This window comes from Plecotus auritus, assembly GCF_963455305.1.
Source record: "Plecotus auritus genome assembly, chromosome: 8".
NCBI classification, from domain to species: Eukaryota; Metazoa; Chordata; class Mammalia; order Chiroptera; family Vespertilionidae; genus Plecotus; species Plecotus auritus.
In genome coordinates, this window is record NC_137782.1 from 117,508,966 (window position 1) to 117,536,384 (window position 27,419).

A 27,419-nucleotide genomic window follows, 5' to 3' on the forward strand; every position below is an offset into this window, starting at 1 on the left:
TCAACAGTACAACAATTGAAATTTCTTTTGAGAGGCAAATTTTTTAAACTTAAACTTCTTCTAACGCCACTTCTTCAAAATAGACTCACCCAGGCCATGGTATTTTGTGGGAGAGCCACACTCAAGGGGCCAAAGAGCCGCATGTGGCTTGTGAGCCACAGTTTGCCGACCACAGCCTTGGGCATGTCAGAGAGCTGCAGGCCAGGCCGAAGGACCCCACCCATGCATGAATCTGTGCACCGAGCCTCTAGTTAAGCAATAAAACCTTATTAGCTCCCCCCTAGCTCCTGATAACCACTGTTCTACCTTCTATCTCTATGAATTTGCCCACTCTAGGTACTCTATATAGGTGGACTTATACAGTAATTGTTTTTTTGTTATTAACTTACAAAATTTTCAAGGTTCATCCATGATGCAGCACAACATGTGTCAGAATTTCGTTCCCTTCTAAGGCTGAATAATACTCCATTGCATGCATATACCACACTTTGTATATTAATTCCTTTGTTGATGGCCACTTGCCACTTGGATTGTTTTGACTTTTTTTTTTTTTTTAAATATATTTTATTGATTTTTTACAGAGAGGAAGGAAGAGGGATAGATAGTCAGAAACATCGATGAGAGAGAAACATCGATCAGCTGCCTCTTGCACACCTCCTACTGGGGATGTGCCCGCAACCAAGTTACATGCCCTTGACCGGAATCGAACCCAGGACCTTTCAGTCCGCAGGCTGATGCTCTATCCACTGAGCCAAACCAGTTTTGGCTGTTTTGACTTTTTGTTGTAAATAATACTGCTATGAACATGAGTGTCTACTCATAGGTATGGAGTTTCTGATCGTATCATAATTCTGTGTTTAATTTTCTGAGGAACCACCATCCTGTCTCCCACAAAGGCTGCATCATGTTACATTCCCACCAACAATGCATGAGGTTTTCTGATTTCTGCACATCCTTGTCAAACTTGTTATTTTCTGTAGGTTTTTTTTATAATAGCCTTTCTAATGGGTATGAAGTGGTATTCATTGTGATTTTGAGGTACTGCTTCTTAAAAAGGGAAAAATTAAACTTTCAATTTTATTCTTTGCTTTCTGATATTTTGCAAAGATATTTTACAAGATATATGCTTTAAAATACACCATGTATTACTGTGCTTAGGCTGCCGTAAGAAAATACTACACACCGGGTGGATTAAACAACAGAAGTTTTATTTTTTCGCCGACTGGGGGCTGGAAATCTAAGATCCAGGTGCCGGCAGGGTGCTTTTCTCTGAGGATGAGGGAAGGGTCTGTTTAGGCCTTTCTCCTTGGCTTGTCAATGGCCACCTTCTTGCTATTGTGTCCTCACATGGTCATCCCTCTGTGCATCACACAGCCCTGGTGTCTCTCTGTATCTCCAAATTTCTTCTCATAAGGGCACCAGTCATAGTGGATCAGGGTCCATCCTAGCAGCCTAATCACCACTTTAAAGGCCTGATCTCCAAATGCAGTCACGTTGTTAGGTACTGGGGTTAGGACTTCAACATATAAATTTTGTGACATCTACCTCTTTAAATGCAAAAATTATTTGAAGTATTTTAAACACGAAATATTTTAAGACATCATAATAAACTTTATGTGTGTGTGTATCTTAAATATGTTGCACTGTCTCAACAAAGTCTTCAATATAAAAACTACTGTATTTTGTGCTAGAAAGATCAGGGCTTGCAGGAGCACTAGAGAATGTTCAGGTCAGTGTGCTCCTATCTGAAAAGCCCCAGACTTTCTGAGGCCCAGTTTCTGCCAGTCTGACTTGTCTGCAAGTGCTATATTCTTTCACCTAATTTGGTTTTCCAGTCTCTTGTGATCTTAGAAATCACATTACTGTGTCTGTTGCCTTCTATTTTTCTACTGACATCTTTACAATTGAGGCTACTTAGTGACCAATGAATAAATAGGTTTTAATAAAATGTCTTCTTTTAAACTTTGAAAAGAATTATACTCTGGTTAGTAATTTTACCTAGTTAGGTACATATTAGAATATATATTTGTATATGTATACATATATACTCAATATGTCTAGTGATTTTAGAGTGAATGGTGATGCTATTTCTCAGCATTCGAACAACTAACTATTCATTAGAATTATTTTTACTACTAATGACAGAATTTCTAAATTAGTTCTGTTTCAGCAAACACTGATGTGGTACCTAAATTTCACCATTTGCAGTTAGATTTATTTTTTAGAATTAGTCAAAAGTCATTTGGATACTCTTCCAATGAATGAAGAAATGCTTAATGGGCATTGCTATTTCAGAAAATATCAAGGATTGAGATTTATAAACTCTTGATTCATAGGCTGTCACTAAAAGTAATTCCAAAAGAAGAGATGCAGAATATTTTAAATAGTGGCAGAAGTACTATAATAAGTTTATACATATTGTAAATTTATATAATCTTATTTGGGGGCTACTGTGAAGGACAGGATCAGTTTGTATGTACAAACAATAGCACATTTGTTTTAAGTGACTCATTTTCTTAAACAATATAGTTATTGTCATTATATTGACTATTATATATCCCTAGAGATGCAAGAATTTTTGTTTCAAGAACTCAAAGAAATTAAGAAAAATGATATAACATCTACAAAATTATAGGCCAAAAGTAGAATATATATTAAGACCAGAGGACTTAATATATCTTCACCTTTCCTCACCTTTGTCTAGGGCACTGGTTCTCAACCTTTCTAATGCCGCAACCCTTTAATACAGTTCCTCATGTTGTGGTGACCCCCAACCATAAAATTATTTTCGTTGCTACTTCATAACTAATTTTGCTACTGTTATGAATCGTAATGTAAATATCTGTTTTCCGATGGTCTTAGGCGACCCTGCTAGTGGTTCTCAACCTGTGAGTCGCCATCCACAGGTTGAGAACCGCTGCTGTAGAGCCTAAGACCATAGGAAAACACAGATGTTTACATTACGATTCATTAACAGTAGCAAAATTACAGTTATGAAGTAGCAACGAAAATAATTTTATGGTTGGGGGTCACCACAGCATGAGGAACTGTATTAAAGGGTCGCGGCATTAGAAAGGTTGAGAACCAATGGTCTAGGGCCTCCTGGTCCCTTATTTCATGTTGACAGAAATTTCCTGTTTGGCAGAAACAAGATGTTCTAGCAGTGTAGATGGCCTAATAATCAGCCAGCATAGTGGTCAGAGAAACTGTATGCTATGGTAGAATTTAATAGTTTTTCTCATTTCTTTTATCTTTTTTCAGTTGGGCTTTAAAAAACACTTGCTAGATCCTTGCTGGTGTGTTTTGTTCATTCGGATGATGAACATGTGCAGCCTAAGGAGACTTTCTCCTAGGCCCTAGCAGCCATGGGCAAACTACGGCCTGCGGGCTGGATCCGGCCCGTTCAGCTGTTCTATCTGGCCCGCAGAGCCGAAAGAGCGGAGGGTTCTCTTGCTCTCCCCTCCGCTCCTTTACTTTGAATTTATATTAGTTCACACAAACACTCCATCCATGCTTTTGTTCCGGCCCTCCGGTCCAGTTTAAGAACCCATTGTGGCCCTCGAGTCAAAAAGTTTGCCCACCCCTGCCCTAGAGCATGAATGGGGCTGCTTGTGGCCAGCCTGGGCGCTCTGACCCTCAGGAAGCCACGAGACTCTTCCACTGCGAAAGGAGCCCTGAGACAGGATGTTTGCCGTTGTGAAAACTAGGGAGAAGATGAAGTGAAAGCTAGGGATAATTCTATTTTAAAAACTAGGAATATGAAGATTATTTTTGTGAAGGCCATGACAAATCAGAGAATTGAATTAATATTAAGACTTAAAAGTTTTTATGATAAACATCTAATCTCCAGAGGAAAATTCATACTCACCTATTAAAAGTAATTTTTAGTCATAAAACATGGAATATATTATTGAGGCATCAGTGTTATTACATTTTTATAAAAAGAAACGTAGATACCATTCAACTAATTAATCTAACTTAATTTAAACAATTATTTTGTTTTATTTCATTGGCTTTAAAAAAAAATCAGAAACCATGCCTTTGGCTACCATTTTGATTTCTTTTCTGAATTTCTGAAGTGCTAGACTTGAAAAATTTATAAATTTAAAAAATTTTAAAACTGCTTAAAAAATGAAAAATCTAATACAATGTTTTCAGTATTTAAAATTTATGAGCTAATTGATTTTCTTTATTGTGTTAATTACATATTTTCTCTAATTTCTAATTACTGAACTTAATATTTTTCTGTATTTTATTAAAAACTCATAGTCGCATGTTGGTATTCTGACAGGGGCAGTATTTTTATATCACAGTTAAAATGTATAAACTGGGTTTATCTGGATTCTCAAGTTGTAATTACAATTTATTTTTGCTTTCTTATAATAAAAAAATTGACAGAAGATATGATAGATCCAATAAAGTGATTGAGGTAGGCTTGAATACTGTCATTAAATAAGCTTCTAGGACTAAAGTGTGTTGTTTTCATATGCTTTAGTAAAGAAGCAATAAAGTTAATAAGGTATATTGTCATAAATAATTCTTAATGAGCAGTTTATTTATTAGATATCTTTTATTTCTAGGGAAATAACCTATTTTTCAATATTAGACCTCATATACAAATATTTTCTTAGAAAAATGTCTAAACATATCATTTTTTATTAAATATAACATGTAATTTTGGAACTTTTCAATGTTAGAACAATATATATGTTTTTTCTACCACTCCCCCAAGCTATTTTACTATCTTTTCCTTATTTTCAAAAAGACTTTTTCTGTTTTTTATGGAGAAGGAATTCAGTATGACAGGAATTCACATAAGTATTCTGTATGTACAAATGTTGAGACATGGGACATGGAAAGCAAAAAAAATCTCAGCAAGGATCTTTGAACATTATGAAATTTAATAATATCAAAGTAGCATTTACTTTTTAACTTATTTTTAAATGATATCCTAGATCAGTACTAATCAAGGGGCAGAACTAATAACTGTCTCCTTCTTTCTTCCAACTTTCGGGGGGAGAAAAGAGGCCTTATGTTACTATCAATTCCTGTATGTAACTGAAAAATCCTAACAGTGGATTGTCCATTTCCACTTAGCATGGGCACATATCAGGAAGCTACGTGACATCAAGGAGGAGTCAATATAACAAAAAATTTAAAAGTAAAGAATATGGTGAGTACAGTACCTACAGTGATGACAACTTTGGTAACTACAGTGATGACAACTTCGGTAACTACAGTCAGGAAACAGAAGAAGATTTTGACAGTCAGCTCAAACAATACAGACAAGCTAAAGAACCCTCCAGTATTGCTTTAGGATCATCATTTTTTAAAGAACCAGGGAAAAAACAAAGAATGAAAGGACTTCAGCAAGGTAAGTTTTTAAATTGTCAATCTGTTTTTGAATGTAAGAACCTTATTAAAATAGGTAGCTGTGAAGTGAAAACTTACATTTCTTAGCCCTTTCTCAAGATCAGTTTATTCATTTTTATTTATTTTGTAGGCCTTGAGGACTACAAATCTATAAATATTTCAATCTGTATGAAATCTTAATATTTGAATTAGAAAGATACCCTAATATTTTTAAAGTATGTAAAAGTATAAGACAATTTTCCTGTTATTTTTTTCTCTGAAATATACTATACTGAAAAAAAATAACCTACCTTTTTCTGTTGTCTCTGATGCTCTAAGACAGAGTTCTGGAAAGTTATTCTTTCTTTGTTTATCCTCACCTGAGGATATTTTTTCCATTGATTTTTAAAGAGAGTGTAAGGGAGGAGGGGAGAGAGAGAAACATCAATGTGAGAGAGACCCATCGATTGCTTGCCTCCCAAGTGCGCCCCAACCAGGCCGGAAATTGAACCTGCAACTGAGGTACGTGCCCTTGACTGGAATCGAACCCACAACCCTACGCTTTAACCACAGAGCCAGACTGGCTATGGCTGGGAAGCTATTCTTTTGTTTGGCTTTAAAATATGGTGGTTACCTTTGCTATGCAAGTGTACATATATCAAGATTGGAAATTAGAACCTAATCTAAAGAAATTTCTACAGTCATCACCTATTTATCTGCTATATTGAGACACATGGTCACTGGAAAGATCAGGGCAAGTTACCATAGAAACTGTGGGCCCCATGAAGATGAAAGCAAGCTTAAGAAATGTTCAGTCAATGTGTTCTACTCAAAACTAGAGCAGGATGAGGCTGAGGTTAAACAGTGGGCACCCAAACTCTGTGTATCTATCCTTTAATTATTGTTGAGAAAAGCAGTCAGTTACAAGTAAATTTGGTTATTTCTATGGCTTTTTTTATTTCCTAGCAAAATGCCTTTGAAAAATATGAAACTAGGCTTTGCTGAACTAAGGAGAAAGGAATTTGTCTATGCATCTGCTACTGTAATTATAGTCAAATAGCGGTGTGGAGATAACTCCACATGGGAATAGCTGGAATGTGGAGGCCTCTTCATCCCTTCCCGCTGAGGTTTTCCATCAGGCTCTTTCTGTTTGTGCTATTAATAAACTGAGTGATACATTTATTTTTGACATTTGTTTTCTCCTGGATTATGGAAGGAATGTGTGGCCAAATGCAGAAAACTTTTCCTATGTGTAGACAAGATAACCCAGCAAAGATCAAAGATAAAATAATTTTAATCCCTACTTCCAGAGATAATTACTTGAACATTTTTGGTGTACATTCTTTTAGAATTTTTCTGACAATTATTTTTAACAAAAACTATTTATACTGTGGTAATTCGTTCTCCACCCCCCTTAACTTCTTATGTTAATGAGTAGCTTTTAATGCCTGCATTCTGTTCAAAGTAGATATACCATAATTTGTCTAACAAGTTGTAGGTTTGTTTGATAGTAATTGTTTGAGATTTAAGTTGCACCCAGTTTTTTATAATTTTGTGATTAATCTTGCATATTTATACATATATCAGAAAACATCTTGGCAAACATATTTCTTAAGAATAAATTCTGAAATGTAGAATTGAGTCAAAGGACATAGCCACATATTTGAAGATTTTTGATTCATAAAGCAAGGTGATATCCAAAAAAGTGATGTACCTGTTTATAACATCCCTGCTAGTGTGTGAAAATGTCATACTCTCCAAGTCCTCCCTACACACAATATTCTTTGAGGTGAAAATCGGTATGTTATTTTTTTAATTTTAATTTCTTTTAATGAGATAAAACTTTTTTTCCACATATTTATTGGCTATTTTGTAGGTTTAAGATCATTAGAAGATGTATTAGTTCAATATGACTTTGGTAAAATAAGAAATCATTTGTATTTTAACTTCCTACCCTAATAAATACTTTTTGCTATTTGGCTATCTTTATAGATGCTTTTAAATAGCAAGTTTTTCAGAAGTAAAAGACAAGTCGCCCAGCTGGCGTGGCTCAGTGGTTGAGTGTTGACCTATGAACCAGGAGGTCACAATTCGAATCCAGGTCAGGGCATATGCCCAGGTTGCGGGCTCGATCCCTAGTGTGGGGTGTGTAGGAGGTCGTCGCTCAGTGATTCTCTCTCATCATTGATGTTTCCATCTCTCTCTCCCTCTCCCTTCCTCTCTGAAATCAATAAAAAAATTATATTTTTTTAAAAAGTAAAAGACTTATAAGTTTTACTTGAAGATATATGTGTATGTACTCAAAATTATTAATAGAAACAATTAGCTATAAATTAACCACTAATACCTACAATGTCTTCCATAGAGATGAATATAATACTTAATTCTCTGAAAAACTGAAAGCCTTGTTAATTGCTCTTTCTAAGGAAAATTGAAAAGAATGAAACTGGATTTGACTTCTCCATCCATGTACATCCTTGTTCCTTGTCTTCCTTAATGTTGTTAACATCCCTTAAGAAAAAAAAGAGCCCTGGCGTGGTGGCTCAGTTTGTTGGAACATCATCCATCCTGTACACAAAAAAAGGTTGGGGTTCAATCCCCAGTCAGGGCCTGTATGGGAGGCAACTGATCAGTGTTTCTCACATCAAAGTTTCTCTCTTTTCCTTCCTCTGTCTAAAAAAATCAATGAAAACATATTCTCAGGTGAGGATTAAAAAACAAAATACAAGTATAAGAAGCAGTGCCCAGAAAGTTTTAAAATGTAAAGATTGAATTAATTTTTTCATTGAATTTAGAGGAGAAAAATGCACTGTACATTATAGACTGTTAAAAAATAAGGTGTTGCCTTGGCTGGTGTTCTCAGTGGTTAGATCATTGGCCACACACTGAAGGGTCTCGGGTTTGATACCCGGTCAAGGGCAGGTACCTGGGTTGCAGGTTCAATCCTTGGTTGGAGGCAACCAAGGGATGTGTCTCTTTCACGTTGGTTGATCTCTCTCTCTCTCTCTCCCCCCCCCCTTCCTCCGTCCTTCCTTCCCTCCTTTTTCTTTTTCCCTCCCTCCCTCCCTCACTCCTTTCCTCCCTCTTTCCCTACTACTCTCTCTAAAAGCACTGGAAAAAAATATCCTCAGGTGAGGATTAACAAAAAAACAAACAGCTGTTTCCAATAAACTAATATATTGACAGGTGTGCTGTTTTTCTATAGTATTTGAAATACATTTTAACTTTTTTAGGCACTGAACAGAGGCTTAAAAGTTTTAATGTTGGTCGTGGACGAGGTTTGCTGAAGAAAATGAAACGCAAAGACCGTGGGGGAAGAGTCAGTAAAGGGCCCAGTATGTTTTCAGGAATGGATGACTTTCAAGAGGTACTGAGAGTTTATACATAATGAGGAGATAAGCTTCTCCATCATTTAACCTATTTGGCTACAAATAAAGCATTCGATTTTAATGCTACTTTTCTAGTAAAATGAATCATTCTTAGTTCAGATCAAATGAGTATAAATAAATTCCAAAAAAGTAATTGTTTTTTAATCAGTCATGATTCTAATATAGAGATGCAAATTTAGGTGACTTTGAAATAAAACTGATATGTTTGAAAGCAATTCAAAATAACAGTGTTATATTTGAAAAGCAAATATATGTTTTGTTAGTTCTCTGTTGGGCTTTCCTCTCCTAGGAGTCATCTTCGCCAGATGCAAATGGCAATAAAATGGTAATAGCTCAATATGTAGCGGGCTAAGAAGAGAGAGAGTAGTAAATTAGCTAACTGAAGTTAAAAGCATTAAAAGACAAGAAAAGGAGATATAAATGGTTGGAAAGATGAATTTATGAACTACCCATATGGTAGATAGCAAATAAAGATATTAACTTGAACTCAGATGTGTACATTTCAACTCTGTAGCTACTTTCTGTAGTCTGTATTCTGCCACAGGTCCAGTGAGGTCTGACTGAATTCACAGATCAAGGGTGGGTTATAAGGCTGCAACCTTAGTTGAGAGCAAGGGGATAGCAATATATTGTAATTTAAAATGCTTGATTTTCTGATCTCTGGGCTTAAAGATAATGGGTAAAGATTTCTTAATATGTACTCCTTAATATACTACTTAGGGAAATGTTAGTAGGTGTGGCCTAAAAAAGGAAGTTGAGGCCCAGATAAATTTGTGAAACTCTGCACATGCCACTCTTCCCTTAGGGATTCTCAGTCACCATTGACATATTAAGGGCTCTGGGCCGGTTAGGCACAAATAAGCCTGTTCATGTTCTGTGGAATAGTAACTTTGAAACAAGCCTAGGATTTCTGGGTGATTCTAACCTGCCTGTCCATCTTCTATACCAGTTGACCTCCAAAATGTGCTGCACTCCCTAGACCAAATTAGTATGAATACTTTCTAAGTAAGCCTTCTTTTACATGCATTACCTACACCCTGTACCTGGGGAAGAAATAGCTTCCAGGAAAGCATGTCTTCAAGCAAGTTGCTGCCTGTCTTTGTGAGCTTCAGTTTGCTAAAATGTGAATACATACAGTATTAAACTAACTGTAAGGGCCCCTTCAAGCACTAACATTTTAGATGTTTACAGATCTGGCCTACAACTAAAAGATTCTTTGTCATGTAATAGAAAATCAGAATAACTTCTTTTTCAGTCATCAGATTTAGACTATTTTTTTTTTATTTATTGAGGTTAAAATATGTCATCGACTGTCCATTTATTGGTTGTCATGAGAGATTTCTTTTTGTGATCCTGGAAACAAGGGTGAGAGTGCTTATGTTCAGACCCATCCAGGGTTGGGTGGACATGCTGAGTGGCCGGCATAGATCCACTTCCATCCTAGTCTTCTCAGGAATTATAAGAGCCCCAGAGGCCAGATAAGTTCAGGAGTACCTGCACATCTGCACTAATTTTCTTGAAAACTCAAGGGTACAGAACAAGCAAACTTTTCCTAGATTTTAAAGACTTATTACTTATTCTGTTGGCCATAAAATTCTTAAAATGGTTTAGTCTTTATAGTAGCTATTAAATTTTCTATAAATATGTCTTCTTTTCCTGGTAGATCCTTCCATTTCCCCTTCCTTATATACTTTTGAAAATCTTTTATGCTCTTGTTGCTTGTACCAATATAATACATGCTTTAGAGTAAATTTAAATGACCCAGTAGTGGGTTGGGTTTTCTTCTCTCCCTCCACCTTTCCCTTCTCTCTCTCTTTCTTGAGTGTTTGTGTTTTCTTAAGAGATGCATGAGTTAGTGCAGAGCTGCTAATGTGCCATGTGACTTTTGGTAAATCACTAAATTCTCTAATCTGCAGTTGTCATTATCTGTCCAGTGAGGGTGATAAACCGGCGACTTCTGCCGTACTTTCAGCTTTTACTTAAGAGGACATTTGTGGTCCTTCTGTAGGCTCAAACTTAAAAGATCAGATCTTCTGGGCACTTTATTTTATGCTAAAATTGTATTTGTTAAAGTTGCTTAGGTTTTCTAGAATACCTTGATTATAGTTAGATTTCTCATAGTTATGTATTCTGAGATGTATTCTCATTTAAGCAGAACTAAACCGGAAAATAAAACAAAAACTACAATCCTCTATTAAAACACTGAGGCATATCATTAGAAAGTAACATAGACTGACAGAAAGAGACAAAATGAGAGTACATATAGTAATAAATTAATGAAGCCTAGGTACTTCTTGGTGTATTTTTAGGGGGTTCTTTGATGATATTCACTAGATATTTTTACTGTTCAATTTCAGAGTATATTTCTCAGGTTGGCTCACTTTCTTTGCATTAATGAACTCTCTCAGTTGTCTGTTTCATTATATCCACGATTCTTTATACAGATGGCATATTTGAGCTGGTCATTTATATCTACTTGTTCTAAGTGAACCAGAAATAGAAAATATTTGTAAGTCAAATTTACATAGATTTAAGATATTTTCAGTGATATGTAAGAGTAAAGTATTCACAATTTTATTGTTCTTTCCTGGGGCAATGTAGGTATACTTATGTTTTTAAAAATAACCTCTAGGATTATGTTTTCTTGGTATTGTGCTTTTTAAAAGAATTCTTACAGTAAAATGGTTATTTCTGCTGTGGGCATTGAGGATCAGGTATAAATCTAGCCATCTGTTGCTCCAGGTGTTTGCTTTGAGGCAATTTCCTGTTTCAGTAAACTGTGCAACATTGTTCTCTAGTAAATTGAGGGAAAACTAGAATCAAATCAGGAGAGCAAATAGTCACTGCACTTCTACAGTGCGCCAGGCACACGCATGCAGGGTGCTCGGTGCACAGTGCTGTTTCATGGCCACATGAATGGTGTCCTTAGCACGGTCAAGAACCATCCCCTGTCATGACTCAGTCTTCTATACTCACAGAAGTCAAGTTGGCACCTGAGGAGAACAAAGGAAAACATAGGGCTGTGAGATTTGCCATCATACACTATTTTTCTTAATTTTTTTTAATTTATAAATTAAAGGTAATACATCCTCACTGAGGATTTTTTCTCTAAAGAAAGTACAAAATAATTTTTAAGAGATTCATCTAGAGACATTCACTGTTAAATGTGGGGGTATATTTTTTGTTTTTTATTATAAAATTGTGATTTGTTTTGGATGTGTAGAATGTTTCTAGGGTTGTTGTTTGTTTGGTGTGGTGGTTTATTTTTTTGTGTTTTTTTTTACTATGTAAATAATTCTGCTGTTGTTATATTTATGAGTAAATCTTTGTGTGTCTTCCTGATAATTCCTTTAGAATAATCCTATAAAGTACAAATTCTGTGTCAAACATGGAAATTTTAAGTCTTTTATAACATACCTGTCAACACTATATTTTATTGTTTCTTTGCCAAAATTGAGTATTATTGTTAATTTTCAAGCTTTTCATAATTTTATGCTTTAAAATGTAGTTTCGCATCCTCCTTAAAATAGAAATAGGGCTATTTGCAACCACTAGTAGCATAAGCAGTTCACTAGAAGCATATCTCTAACCTCAGAATGTCCCATCTTGTCCACTTTTAGTCGTCAGTTTGAACTGTTTTCCAGATTCATTTGGTTGTACATTTTAATAACTATTTAATATATGTTGCATTTAAATAAATAATTTTTTCCTGCAGTATAATAAACCAGGGAAAAAATGGAAGGTGATGACTCAGGAATTTATTAATCAGCACACAGTGGAACACAAAGGAAAACAGATCTGTAAATACTTTCTGGAAGGGAGATGTATTAAGGTAAATTCACAGGGGCATCATAAATCATTTCACTTCCAAAATGCTCTTTTAAATTTAAACCTTTTTTGGGGGGTGGGGGGTAGTTTTTTCATTTCTCATTTAGTTGTAATAAAACTGGTTCTTCACAATGTAACTAATGGAAATACTATACATCAGAACTCATTTAATTATATTTTGGGATAATGATGTAATTTGTTGAAATCAGATTTTACTTAATAAACACAGTGCTGTGTGGCAAGTACTATTCAAAGTGGATTACTAATATTAAATGTTTGAATCTTTATAGCAACCCTAGGAAATAGTTACTATTACTGACCCATTGTAAACATGGCCACACCAGATGGTTAAATTAGTCCCCATAGTAGCTCAGCTAGACATGGTGAGTGGGCAGATGCCCCTGAGCCAGCACTGTGCTGCCTTTGCACATACTAGTAGCCATACCCACCATCTTGGGCAAAAACTCTTAAGGAATTGTTTGAATTATTAGCTCATTATTTAAAGACTGAAGATATAACCATAGTTCCGCTATGAAATGCCATGGAAAAAATTCAATTCAGTTGTTTTTTTTTCTCTTTGTTTCCTCCTTTCTTTTCTTTTTGGAACAGGGAGATCAATGTAAATTTGATCATGATGCAGAGTTGGAGAAGAGGAAAGAGATCTGCAGATTTTATTTACAAGGATATTGTACAAAAGGGGAGAACTGCATTTACATGCATAATATCCTTTACTGAAAATATGTTAACCAAAATATTGAGGTTTGAAAGAATAATTGAGGGTTTGAAAAATCCTAAGTACAACCTAGAAAGCCTAGTTTGGTTTTAAATTTAAAACAACACATTACATAAACTAAGTCTAGTCAGCCTTTGTACTTCAGAAGGGCAAGCTGAGTTTTATTCTTTAGGGAAATGAAATAACTTCCCTGTGAAAAAAAATCTGTGAAATAAAGGTACTTTGTATCTAATATACACTTATAAGTATTTCAATAACATGTGCTTCCTGAAAGAGTTGGCAAAATACAGGGTGTCCCCAAAAAATGTATACATGCTGTAACAGCTGATAGCTCAATTTTGAAAATGAAATGTATTTTAATAAATACTGTCTTTATAATTATTCAAAGTGTGTGTCTACATTTTTGGGGATACCCTGTATTTATGTTATGACTTTATTATTTTTACTTAGGTTCATAAGTAACAAATTATCATTGTGAAACATTATAAAATCAAAGTCTCATCAAATCTTACCCCCAATTATCACTGTATATTCTTCCTCAGTTCTTTCTTTGGAAATCTATACATCTAAATTGTACTCCTGCCCCCACTCAAATTGGTATTTCACTATATGTCTATAGTTCTTTAATATATGTGTATGTATGAATATATATATATAGAGAGAGAGAGAGAAGAGCGCATGAGCGAGCGCTGGTGGACTAATGGAGCCTTTCTTCCTCAAACTGAAACTCCATCTTGATTATAATGAAATGTTATGTATATGGTTTTGTTCTAGAGTTTCTGTTTGGCTCCATGGTCTGTTCGTCTTCCTATCTCTGCTGCTTTGATGAGATTATTTCTGCCTCACCAGCACACTTGATATTTGGTAGATTCTCATGTTTATTTTTCCAGATACAATTTAAAATAGTCTTGTCTAGTTCAAAAATAATGTAAAAAAAGAAAGTAAAAAATTCCTGTTATCATTGATCTAAATGTAAAGATAAAGCCATACAAATAACAGAGAAGTGTGTGGATGGGTTCCTTTATACTCCAGAACAGAAGTATGACTTAAAATTCAGAAGCAATGAGAGAAAAGACTGAAAAATTAATAGCATAAAAATTTTTAATTTTACATAACAAGTAAGCCAAGTAAAAGATAAATAATAAAATGGGAAAAGTTGTTTGCAACTTATATCACAAAAAGTTTGATATATGAGCTTCTAAAATTTGAGAAGAAAAATGGGGCAAGGCATACAGATAATTCATAGAGATAAATGCAAATGATCCAAAACATGAAAAGATGCTCAATCCTATCTATATATCTATATATCTATATATCTATATATCTATATATCTATATCTATCTATCTATCTATCTATCTATCTATCTATCTATCTATCTATATGGCTAATATGCAAAGTGTCCCCTCAGGAGTTCGACTGGGAGACTAGGAGTTCGATCACTCACTGTGACGTGTGCTGGCCCCCAGGGGACGGCGCAGAATGAAGGGCCCCTACCCGTGCACAAATTGCGTGCACTGGGCCTCTAGTTCATAAGAGAAATGTAGTATCTACGCCCAAGATACCATTTGCAGTTATCAGATTTGCAAATATACTTCCTCCCCTCCCCCCCCCTAAAAAAAAGGGACAACAAAGATTGCTATCAAGGCTGTGATAAAATACACACACTCAGACTTTGTTGGCAGGAATTCAGAATGGGGCCACCCTTGTGGAGGAGAGCAGGGCTGTGTTGGCACAATTGCACACGACTTCACCCTCTGACATAGTGTTCCTACCATTTTGCATATTTTGGTGAATTAATAGATTTGGGCAGTGATTACTGATGGCTATTAAAACCATAAGGTGAAAAGTTGACAAGAAATTTTATAATTAACGAATGGGACTGACAACACCTGCTCCAACCCATCAGCCTTAGCACTAAAAAGAAACAACTGGGCATCAAATGCCTCTTGATGCAATCGGGAGTATTTATTTTAACATCAGTGACAAATATTAAAATTAACAAGTGATATAAAAATAAAAGGGGAGGGGAACTTCTATAGATCAATTAAGGAACTTGAGACATATGTTAACCAGATGCAATTTGTGGACCATGTTTGGATCCTGATCTGAACAAAACAATTGTAAAAAGAGCTTTTTTTGAAACAGTCTAAAATATTTGTATATTGACAGGATAGTAGATAAAATTAAAATATTAATTTTTCATATTGATGACAGGTTGTGATTATTAAGAAAAATATTCCTTATCTGTTTGAAATAAACATGGAAATATCCACAGATTAAATGTGTTTGGAATATGCTTTGAATACTCCAGTGTTTTTTGATGGAGAGGTGTGAGGAGAGTATGGGGTGGCATAGATCTCACAAAATTGCCAGGTGATGAAATTGAACTTACACAGGCAGCCTGAGGGAGCTAATTGTATTATTCGCTTTCCTTTGGTATATGTTTGATAATCTTCAAGTTAACTTTTCAAAAAATTCCAAGTAATCTCATTCTTCAGGAATAATTATGCTAACAACATGGCATAAAGTCTTTTGGATTTTTTTCTACGACGGGATGTATACATTTGTGAATGGATGGATGTATACATTTAAACATAATTTTTATAAAAATGTGATCAAGCTATGATTGTGAAGGTTGTATCTTTAACATTACGTCTTTACTTCATATTTTTATATATGATGTGTAGTAAGGACCTAATTTTTTCCAAATGGTTAACTCATTGTCTCATCTTCAGTGAATTAAAGTGGCACCTTTACCAGAGCCTAAATTTCCCTGTGTGCACAGTTCAGCTTCTATACTACTATTATACATGATGCTATTTGACCAGTCCCCTCTATAAGAGTATGGTTAATAGTTAGTAGGGCAAACAATCTTCTTTTCCTGATTAAAATGTTATAATAAATGTGTCTTACTCAAGAAAAAGAAAACAGCCTGGCCAGGTTGCTCAATGGTTGAGCATCAACCCAGGAATCAAGAGGCTGCTAAATGCCTGGGGTCTTAATCCAGCATCTAGAAGGGTTCAGGAATCTGAGAAGGCGCTGTGTGTAAATTGATTAAAGAGTCCAGAGACGAAACATAATTTTGGAAGCATTATGGGGAGCCAGAGAATACTTAGCTAAAGGAACTAAGTTCTCCTTGTCTCAGGACTCCTTGCTTTTTATTAACACAAATTGTCCTAAGGCAAAGTAGATATACATCAAAGGCCAGGGTTTAGTATACAGAATCCATTGTCAGATTGGAAGAATTGCCTACAGCTGTTCAGGTGTTTGGCCAGTAGTAGGCAATGACATGTAGATAGAAATGCCCTCAGCTGTCTGGCAGCAAGCAATCAATTTATGCATCCTTTTCAGGTTTGGGGAAATGCCCTCGGCCATCTCCAGATGATTCAGCCCTGCTGACATGCTGGAATTGGCTTCTGGCAGCTACTGGTTCAATTCCCTGTCAGGGCACATGCCTGGGTTGCAGATTCAATCCTCAGTACAGGGTGTGCAGGAGGCAGGCAGTCAGTGATTCTCTCTCCTCATGGATGTTTCTCTCTCTCCCTCTCCCTTCCTCTCTAAAATCGATAAAAAAATATTTTTTAAAAAAGAAAAAACATTTTTTTCAGATCTGACATATTTCTTTAGAAACCAGACACCTTATTACTCTGTTTCTAAAAGCTTTCAGTCTATCCTTACAGTTTTCCCCACAGTCATACCATCTGTAAATATAATAATGTATACCTCCTGTTTTAATTGTGTTGGCTACATGTCCAGAATAATGTTAAATAGTAATGATTAGGGCAGACATAGTACACAGTTTTAATGATAATGTCCTTTTGCTTTAGCTTGTGGCTATAGTTTTAAGATAGATTTTTTTTAAAAAATCAAGTTAAGTATATTCTTACTTTACTAAGAGTTTTTTTAAATCAAATGAGGACTTTGAATTTTATTAGTCACCGTTTGCACTTGCTAAGATAATCATGTGATTTTTCTCTTTTGAACTTATCAATGTGATGATTATAGTAATAAATTTCCTAAAACCATCCAGGAATTCTCTCTAAACATATGCCATGTGAAAATGATGTATTTTTCACCATACTTCTAGAGTTAATATTTTCTTTAGAAATTTGTTTCCAAAACCTTAGGTGACTAACCTTTAAGTCAGACTATCCTGTAGCTCTCATTGTTGGGTTAACTTTAACATGACATATCAAGCCCATTATTCTTAATAGGTATGAGTTCTTGCTATAAAATGTATTCTGCATAATATTTTATTTTGTGGAAAGTAACAGGGCTTGCATAAACATTATAAATATAACCATTATAAATACTTTTCTTTTAAAATTGTTTTGTAATTTTAATAGAGTAAGAGATTTTAAATTTTTGAATGTTTTGCTACGTACCTAAAATATTTCATCTTAAAATAAATTATCTGATGTGATTATAGAAAATTCAGTACAATATATAATTATAGAGTCTTATTGATTCAGCAGTTATGTTTTTTGGCTTAAAATATTAGAATTTTATTTCATTTGGTCTGTTCCTTAATATTTTTATTTACATGAATTTCCATGCAAGTTCTATCATAGTGGAGCAAAATGTTACCAAGGAGACAAGTGTAAATTTTCACATGATGATTTAACTAAAGAAACGAAGAAACTTTTGGACAAAGTAAGTAATGTTTTTGTTCCTTGATTGTTAAGTCTCTCTACAGATTCATTTGACTTGAATCATGTTTTATAAAACTGCTAATAAATCATGGATTTGTTATTTCATGTTTCATTGATACAATGTTTTAGAAAAGCAGAAATATTGGGCTAGGAATTAAGAATCTTTTATTCTGATCCTTGTTCTGCAGTTAAAAAGCTAGTTTACTTGGAGAAATATCCTTTACCTCTTTGACCTTCATTCTCTCTTTTTTTAAAAAAAAACAATATGTATTTTATTTTTTTTTTTACAGAGAGGAAGGGAGAGGGAGAGAGAGTTAGAAACATCGATGAGAGAGAAACATCGGATCAGCTGCCTCCTGCACGCCCCCCACTAGGGATGTGCCCGCAACCAAGGTACATGCCCTTGACCGGAATGGCACCAGGGACCCCTCAGTCCGCAGACCGGCACTCTATCCACTGAGCCACACCGGTTAGGGTTGACCTTCATTCTCTTTATCAAAATGAGTTAGCTGTGTGTGACCCATGCAACTTAATGTTATATTTTCCTATTAATAGAACTAATTTACTGAACTCTTCACAGTTTTAAATGTGAGGACGATAGTTTGTTTTTATGTGGTAATCTTTGCCAATTATTTTCAGGTGTTGAACACTGAAGAGGACCCCACAAATGAGGATGAAAGAGAGTTAGAAGAACTTAGGAAGTGCGGCATAACCCCTCTTCCCAAACCACCTCCAGGAGTGGGGCTCCTGCCAACCCCACCAGAGCACTTTCCCTTTTCTGATCCTGAGGATGATTTTCAGGCAGATCTCTCTGATGATTTCAAGAAAATTCCATCTCTTTTTGAAATAGTTGTAAAACCTACTGTGGACTTAGCACATAAGATTGGGAAGAAGTAAGTTAAAATTTTCAAAAACGGTGGCATTTTCTCCCTAGAAATTCTTATTAAGAAACTAACGTGTGTCCATGTTAATCATGTAAGCTCAGTTACATCTGTCTGGCACACACCTGGTTGCTCCTTCCCACGTACTCCTTGTCCCTGTCCTCTGCTGCCTCCCCTTTGCTTTCTCTATAGAATCCTGACCCAGCTTCAAAACCTCCTCACAGTGATGAGGACTAGAAGAGAACCAGTCCAAACATTTATCTCTGGGTGATGGGATTAGGGGTGTTTCTTATTTATCTTTGTACTTTCTGCATTTTTCTAAAGCAGTAATGAATATGATTCAGAACAACCGTTAATCAGCAATTTAGAAAACTATGGGCTAAAACAAAGGCAGGATGCACATGTTGGTACTTCTAGTTATAGGTAATATGGAATGAATGGCTTCTTAGAAACAGACTATTTTGATATAGAAAACAGATGTAACCATTTAAAAATGTGACATTCTTGTTTGCCTCTTTTCTTTGAACTAAGAAATATTCTTTCTGTTTACAGACCACCAGCATTTTATAGCAGTGACTCGCCACCAGGACCACAATTTCAGGAAAGCAGCCCACATCCTCAGCATATCTACAGCTCTGGGTCAAGTCCAGTTCCCGAACCTAGTATGTCTCAGGGACACAATATTCCTGTGATGCACTCAGGCTCCCCTAGACATCATCCATGTGCAGGACCTCCTGGCCTGCAAGTGCCACAGAGCCCACCTCTGCCACCTGGTCCACATGGAGCTGGAGTAATTGTTCAACCAGATGCACCTTTGTCAGTACCAAGTATGAGTGGTGCTTACCATTGTCCAGGCTTTCCAGAACACATGATGCAAATACCCAGAGAGAAACATGGTTCTCCAGGCTCATCACACCTGCAAGGTTCTGGTGAAATGCAGCTCAGCACCAGTTATGAGTCCCTACAAAACCCCGCTGAATTTTATGAGAATTACTATTCTCAGCATGGTGCACCTAATTTTCAGCCACCTGGTAACTCTAGTGGTAAGTTTACCTTTCAGAATAACTCAAGCTAAGTATTTGGAGTCCTATCTTTCATTAAAAGGATGATAAGAAAGTATGTTTTAAATAAAGCTAAGTGAAGACAAATAAATAAACCTAAGTAAAATGTGATGAAATTGAGACCTTAAAATATGTTTTAACTTTTTTTTGTTAATTCTCACCCAAGGATATTTTTTCCACTGATTTTTAGAGAGTGGGAAAGGGAAGGAGGGAGAGAGATAAAAACATTAATATGAGAGAAACTCATTGATTGGTTGTCTTCTAAACAGGGCCAGGATCAAACCTGCAACCCATGCACATGCCTTTGACCGGTAATCAAACCCAAGACCCTTCAGATCATGGACCCATGCTCTAACCACTGAGCAGTACCAGGGAAGACTTCAAATTTAACTAAACATTGTAACAATAGAACTTAAATGACTTTTTAAAATATTTACAATCACATAATTTTCTAATCAAATGTGATTATTAGTAGGGCTTCAATTTCTTAGAACTCACAGTGGTACTCTCTTGTGGAATATTGTGCTTGAATCAATGTCTGTTTCTTTATTATGTGTGCAGATGGGATGTGGCATGATGAGTTTGCTCAGCATCAGCCTCCCATTGTTCAAGACTCACCTAACCGTGGGAGTGAGTGTGATGGCAGCGGCAGCATGACAGGCCATGACCACCTGCCTGCACCAGGTCTCCTCCCTGCAGTGCAGAGAGCTCTTTTTGTCAGACTTACTCAGAAATACCAAGAAGATGAAGAACCAAGCAGCACCCAACCTCAGAGGGCACCCAGCAAAGAAGAAGGTATGTCATGTTATTTTTTCATAATGCTGCAAAGAATAGTATCATGAAAGTGTCAGTCCATGCTTTTAATTCTTTTGGAATATACCAAGGAGTGGACTTGCTGGGTCATTTGTTAACTCTATGTTTAACTTTTTGAGGAACCACCAAATTTTTCCACAGTGGCTGCATCATTTTAGATTCCCACCAGCAATGTAGGAGGGTTGCAATGTCACTATATTCTCACCTACACTTATTTTCTCTTTTTGGAATTATTATTTTAGCCATCCGTGTAGATATGAAGTGATATTTCATTATGATTTTGATTTGCATTTCCCTAGTAGTTGTGTCACATGTTATGATACAGCATCTCACCTGTTTGGGTCACTCAGTTCCTAAAATGGTCTTGAATAGATTAAAGTTTGAAAAATGAGTTTCTCTGAACTATCTATCATATTTCCAGCTTACTTCATAGCTCCTCTCTTTTGGGGATTGTTTGTGGTTTCCATGCCATCGGTATATTAGCAATTAATTGCAGGGTGGTTGACTTGAACCAGTGATTAGATCTGAAATTAGAGTGCAAGGCCTAAGTGAGCAGACTTGCTATTAGGCCTTTTTATTTTGGAAGACAATAAATAGAAAAGGAATAAGACACCTTCCAGTTCAGGAATTTTGACTTCTAGACTAAGCTCAAAACAATTCAGTTATTAGAGGAATGTTTATGGACATAGACTGTACACTTCAGATTCTGCTATATTATTAAGGAATATTATCCTATATAATAAAAGCATAATATGCCAAGTGTCCGGTCGTTCGTTCAACCAATCAACGCATAATATGCTAATGATATGCTAAGGGCACTCAACTGCTCGCTATAATGTACACTGACCACCAGGGGGCAGACGCTCCAACTGGTAGGTTAGGTTGCTGCTGGGGTCTAACTGATCAGGACTGAGCAAGAGGGACCACACACGCCCTGGAGCCCTCCCGCAGTCCCTCCGTTGGCCAACCTCCCGCATCCCTCCCCAGCCCCAATCATGCACCAGTGGGGTCCCTCAGCCTGGCCCTGCGCCCTCTCGCAATCCGGGACCCCCGGGATGTCAGAGAGCCGACAGCCCGATCCCGCAGGCCAGGCTGAAGGAGCTCCCAGGTGCATGAATTTGTGCACTGGGCCTCTAGTTTTTAATATAAAAGATAATATGGAGACACTAAGTTTACCTTAGTGTTTTCAGTGTTGATAAGTGTATAGCATCTAGTTAATTTAACTAAGGAGAGAAAAGTTTAAAGCATCCAGTTCTTATGAATTACAAAATTGATGAGGAAAATTTATTAATAACTATCTAAAACTATAACAATAGGTAGCTACAAGCTATTACATAGTCATTATGTTTTCAAATAAGGTAACATTAATTCTTCATTTATTTAACATCACAGGGAAATGAGGGATACCTAATAACTTAATTTCCTGTACAATTTATATTTATTCCTTTAAGTGCTAAAACTTAATTTTAGAAAAACAACCATTTAACAGTCAACTTTTTAGTCTTACAGAGTTTTATGTTTTCATAAGCAAGAGAATAACTTTTTTATATGATATAAAATTTTATATTATAATATACAACTGGTGATTTTATAAAATTTTAATGCCTTTATAAATCGTATCTGTCCCTTGATAAAAAGCTGTTACTCATCATTTCCTGTCTAATATTTGCTTCCTGTTGGCCTCTGCTGTTCTACTTACCTTCTGTTCTATATTCATTCTCATTCCAAAAGGGATTTGACTGCTTATTAAATATATTCATATGAAAGTGAGAATAAAATAGCATCTTCCCTCTTTGGGTCAGGTAACAACTTCTGTGAGGAACAGTTACTCTACAGAAATATTTAAAGTGAATTGCAAGCCCAGCTCTAGGCTTTCTGGAGGTCCAAGAGAAGAAGGAAAGAGACCTAGAATCTAGACTTGGTTTTCCCAGACCCTTAGATACCAATAAAACCTTTTGCTATTATGACATAGTGTATTCTATATTAAGACACATCCCCACCCTAAACACCATTGCTTGCTTTGTGAGCACAGTTCTGTTCAAACTAAGAGGATAACACTAGAGTTCCATGAGGTAGAAACACATTAGTAAGCAGTGCAAGGAGATAAAATAAGAATATCTGCAATGGCCTATTGATCTGGGATATTCTAGGGTGTGTGTGTGTGTGTCCAACTTAGTGTCAACCTATATGTGTCTGAATGGAGAGGAAGGAGACTCACCCTACCATACCGTCTACTCATTGTGCGCAATACACGAGGGATAAAACAGACTTTAGGAGTAAGGCCCAAAGTGTTCTCATAAAGGTCAAGTATATAAACTTTAGGGTGTTAGTTTTGTTTGATATTTTTAATTTAGTGCTGGAATAGCTAATATAGTCACATAGGTCAAATATCTAAAAATGTAGTAAAATACAAATGAAAAGTCTGCACCTCACCCCTCATTTGCTCAGTACCCATGGCTTCCTTAACTGTCATTATTAGTGCTTTGTTTTCTTTCCAAACATATTTTTATCAAAATAAATCCAGAGCTTAAGGATTGCTTGAATTAAGGAGATCCACATCCTTTTAGTCTTCTGTCCCCAGAGTATTTTGCCTTCTCCCAGAACCCTGTTACATACACCACACACGCTCTAAGTTCCCCTGCCCAATTGGCAGGAAAGGCCGTGGCTGTCTCTGGCTGGAAGGACTTGCACATGTTCCAGTATCCCAGCTCTGTCTTTCCAGAGTGTAATAACCAAATTGATTGTCACATCCTGCCTTGTTCCGGTGTTGAAACTCTATGATGGCATTGTCTTTCTGGTACATGGGGCGATACTCAACCAACTGAACCACACTGGCCAGGGACTATGATGCATTGTCTTGAAGTTAGGCTACACTTATTTCAGAAGTAGCATGTGCTTTTTTATCTTAATTCAGGCCAAATCTGCATGCTTCATTATTTATAATAAGTCTTTGTCTGCATTTAGATGATCCTGTTAACTGGTATTCCAGTAGTGAAGAGGAAGAAGGGAGCAGTGTCAAGGCAATACTGAAAACGTTACAGAAACAAACAGAAACTTTAAGGAGTCAGCAGCAGTCTTCCTTGGAACTCAGCACTCCTACTGATCCAAGACTTGCTAAAGAGAAGAGTAAAGGGAACCAGGTTGCTGACCCTCGACTTAGAACCATCCCAAGACAAGACATTAGAAAATCTTCTGAGTCTCCCGCACCGGGTCTCAGACTCGTGTGGGATCCTAGGAAACCAAGAGGAAACGGAAGTGGGCAGGTGAGCTCCTCTGCTGGCACAGCAAAGTGCGATTTACATCATGCACATTCCGGCGCTAACGTCAAACACAAGAGAGGAGATGATGAGGAAGAGGACACAGAACGAGAACTGAGAGAAAAGGCTTCCTTAATACCCCTGGACTCTCCCCCCGGGGCAGTGCTCCAGGACCCACGGTCGCAGCTGAGGCAGTTCAGTCACATTAAAATGGATATCATACTCACCAAGCCCAACTTTGCAAAACACATTGTGTGGGCTCCAGAGGACTTACTTCCAGTCCCTTTACCAAAACCCAACCCCGTCTCTTCAATCAGTTTACCTCTGCCCCCTCTTATAGCTGACCAGAGGTTATGGAATTTGAAAAGCGATCTCCATCAAAGCACAGTGCCCGTGGATTCAAAATTAGCAGTCAAAGCCAAAATAAACCCAACAAACAGAGAAGGCTACCTGGAACCATTTGGGGACTTGCACAGTTCAGCAAGTAAATTGGGAGACCCCAGGCTACAAAAAAAATGTGATCCTAGACTTCACAGACTGCACAATACAGTGTCTCAGCAAGCAGTTACGAAGGAGTCACATACACCTAAGTGTGCCCCTCACTTAGCCAGGCCAAGCCCTGGTGCATCACAGCCCTCAGCAGCAGTAACCAGCAACTCTGGGCCTGGGGTTTTGCCTCCCTACACCCCCAAACTGTCGTCTTCAGCTGGTGTTCCACTGGGGACTCCAAGTTCAGTTCTCAGTGGTATTAGTTTGTATGACCCTAGGGAGCCTGGCTTATCATCTGCACCAGAGCCAGCAACGGAAAATGCAGAGAACCAGAAAAAAAGTGGTGGTTTAAAAGGCAGTGACAAAAATGAGCGCACTCCTGGAGAAGCAGTCCTGCCACAGAAAACCACTGCCGACGTGGAAGCCACTGCCCATGGGCCAGCTGATGCACAGGCCCATGTCCCCAGCAGCTCCTGTGCAGGCCAGGTCCCCGCAGTGCACAGCCTTCCCGTGCAGGCATTAACAGGCTTAATGAGACCCCAGTACAGCGATCCCAGGCAGTCCAGGCAGCTGGGACAGCCGAGCCCCACCCCAGAGGATGACCCTAGTGGGGAAACAGATGACAAATCTCTGAAAGAAGTTTTTAAAACTTTTGATCCAACTGCTTCACCATTTTGCTAGCTACTGTGTAATTAAGCAGTTCTTTTCAGTCTCGTGACCATCGCAGTCCTCGCTGTTTTGTAACTGGTTTACCTCTATAGTTTATTTATTTTTAAATTATGAACACTTTTCAGCTGCTAGCATCAGAACCACATGAAGTTATATCCTCTAAAGGCTGTGGTATTTTATATAATATTTTTATAAATTTAAGAGGCTGTAGCAAGTGACATAGAAACCTATATATCATGTTAGCTTCAGTAAAAATACTTTTTTTTGTAAATAAACCATCATGAATTGAACACTCTGCCTGAATATATGCCAGTTGTCTTTCATAATCAATGTTTAGATAAATGATTACCACTTTTATATGGCTGTTCATTTCAAGCAATATGATGTATATTACTTTTGGGAAACAGTATTTTGACTAGGAACCTCTCTGTCAACACATAACTGCTAACAAAAATGTAAAATGAAGTAAAGAAAACATTTTAAATCATAGTTAGCAGAACAGTTCATATTTAAGGGCATCACTTTTATTAATGTGGGCAATATTATTTGTGTAAATGAAGCATTTGAATGTCATATCTTTTAAAAAGTATTTTATTGTATCATAGAAGTTAGAGATATATAAGTACATTGTTTTGCTAAAGTGAAAATTCCCAAGTTCTCTGACATACATTTTTAAAATTAATTTCATATTAATTTTCATATTAAATAGTTATGAGTTACTGCTGTCATCTTGTGATGTTTATGTGTGCCCATGTGTTTTGTCTTTAGCAGCATAATTTATATTACTTTTCAAATGATGTAGCTACACTAATTGTATTCATCATGACCTTGGCAATTTTTACAGACTTTTAAAAGATTCAGTGAAAGTCTATCATGATTATTGCATTGAGAATGTTTAAGTGTCCAGGTTCCATATTTTTTTAAATAACAAGAAAACACAAATATTGTAGTCAACTGTGTGGCTACCAATAAAAAAAACTTTCAGATCTCACGTGACTGGCGTTCTATAACAGAGTTTGGAAATTTCCTAAATCGGTTAGAAATTGCATTTTTATAAAAAATAACATTCATTCTTGTGTATTTATTGCAGTCTAAAATAATAGCAGCCTTACTTGTTTTATGCATTTATTGTTTATAATGGAAACAGTTTACACTGATACTGATGTCTTGAACTGAAAGGTTATGACAGTGTTTGCTGGTAACAATTTCAGCAACTTGAAAAGGAACGTTTCCTCATAAGAGATAATGAAAGTGATGGATATCAGTCCTTGGGTGAACAGCTACCCTTGAGAAGTGACTAAAAAATACACAGCAAAATGTTTCTGTAGGAACCTATGGTTTAATGTTAAAGCCTGTCCTTTATGTTCCCTTCCTAACCCTTTACCTTTTGCTTGGATTCTGCGCTCCCACAGGGTTAAGTGACCAGGACTCTGCCAACCTAAGAAGCTCACTTTGTTCAAGGAAACGTGAATTTCTGCTATTTATACTTGGGCTACATTGTTGTCTAAAATGGCTCTGGATAATATTATTGGGTTAAAAATGCAGTTTAAAGCCACCATAAAAAGTGTTTCCTGATTTTCTGTTCAAACTTTATTAATAATTGAAAAGTCACTGAAATGGATAAAACTGACTGAAAACAAGATTTTATATATATATATATATAATCATATATATTAGTAGTTATACATATATTATATATGATTATATATCTTTGCTATTATATATAGATTACATATATATATATCTTTGTTAAAGACTAAAATGTAATCCAAATCCTTAACAGAAGGTATTTTTTACTACTAAGATAGATGTTAAAAAGTTAATTAAAAAGTAAAATTTAAAAATCATTAATGCAAATAATAATGTTCATTTACTCCATATCCTTGAATCTGTATTACGTCAGCTAATGTCCTAGAAGCTATTTTACAAGAAAGTTTGGACTTACTTTCAAATTTAACTATATTTTATATGAAAATGTTTGTGTTTAAAATAATGATTTCTATCTGTGATGCTTTTTAAATTTAGTAACATTAGCTTAGGAGATATTCTGTTACATCCTGTCAACTGTGGTTATTTTTAAAAAGTTTTTATTGATTTTTAGAGAGAGAGGAAGGGAGAGGGAGAAAGAGAACCATCGATGTGAGAGAGAAACATTGATCAGCTGCCTTTTGCATGCCTCCTATTGGGGATTGTGCCCACAACCCAGGCATGTGCCCTGACCGGGAATCAAACCAGCCACCTTTCGTTCCATGGGACGACGCCCAACCTGAGCCACACCGGCCAGGGCCAAACT

General features: G+C 36.4%; 1 protein-coding gene across 1 annotated transcript in view; it reads left to right on the forward strand.

Annotated features, from left to right (window-relative positions):
* ZC3H6 (zinc finger CCCH-type containing 6) overlaps window positions 1-25,852 on the forward strand; it is a 52,925-nt gene extending 27,073 nt beyond the window's left edge. The window contains exons 4-12 of the mRNA XM_080683671.1: window positions 5,098-5,374; window positions 8,586-8,719; window positions 12,457-12,573; window positions 13,179-13,290; window positions 17,848-17,957; window positions 18,596-18,849; window positions 19,390-19,880; window positions 20,460-20,693; window positions 23,676-25,852. Of these exons, the coding sequence (XP_080539797.1) occupies window positions 5,098-5,374; window positions 8,586-8,719; window positions 12,457-12,573; window positions 13,179-13,290; window positions 17,848-17,957; window positions 18,596-18,849; window positions 19,390-19,880; window positions 20,460-20,693; window positions 23,676-25,138 (3,192 nt within the window). The 3' untranslated portion in view covers window positions 25,139-25,852. The remainder of the gene's footprint in view (window positions 1-5,097; window positions 5,375-8,585; window positions 8,720-12,456; window positions 12,574-13,178; window positions 13,291-17,847; window positions 17,958-18,595; window positions 18,850-19,389; window positions 19,881-20,459; window positions 20,694-23,675) is intronic.
* Window positions 25,853-27,419: the final 1,567 nt, after the last annotated feature.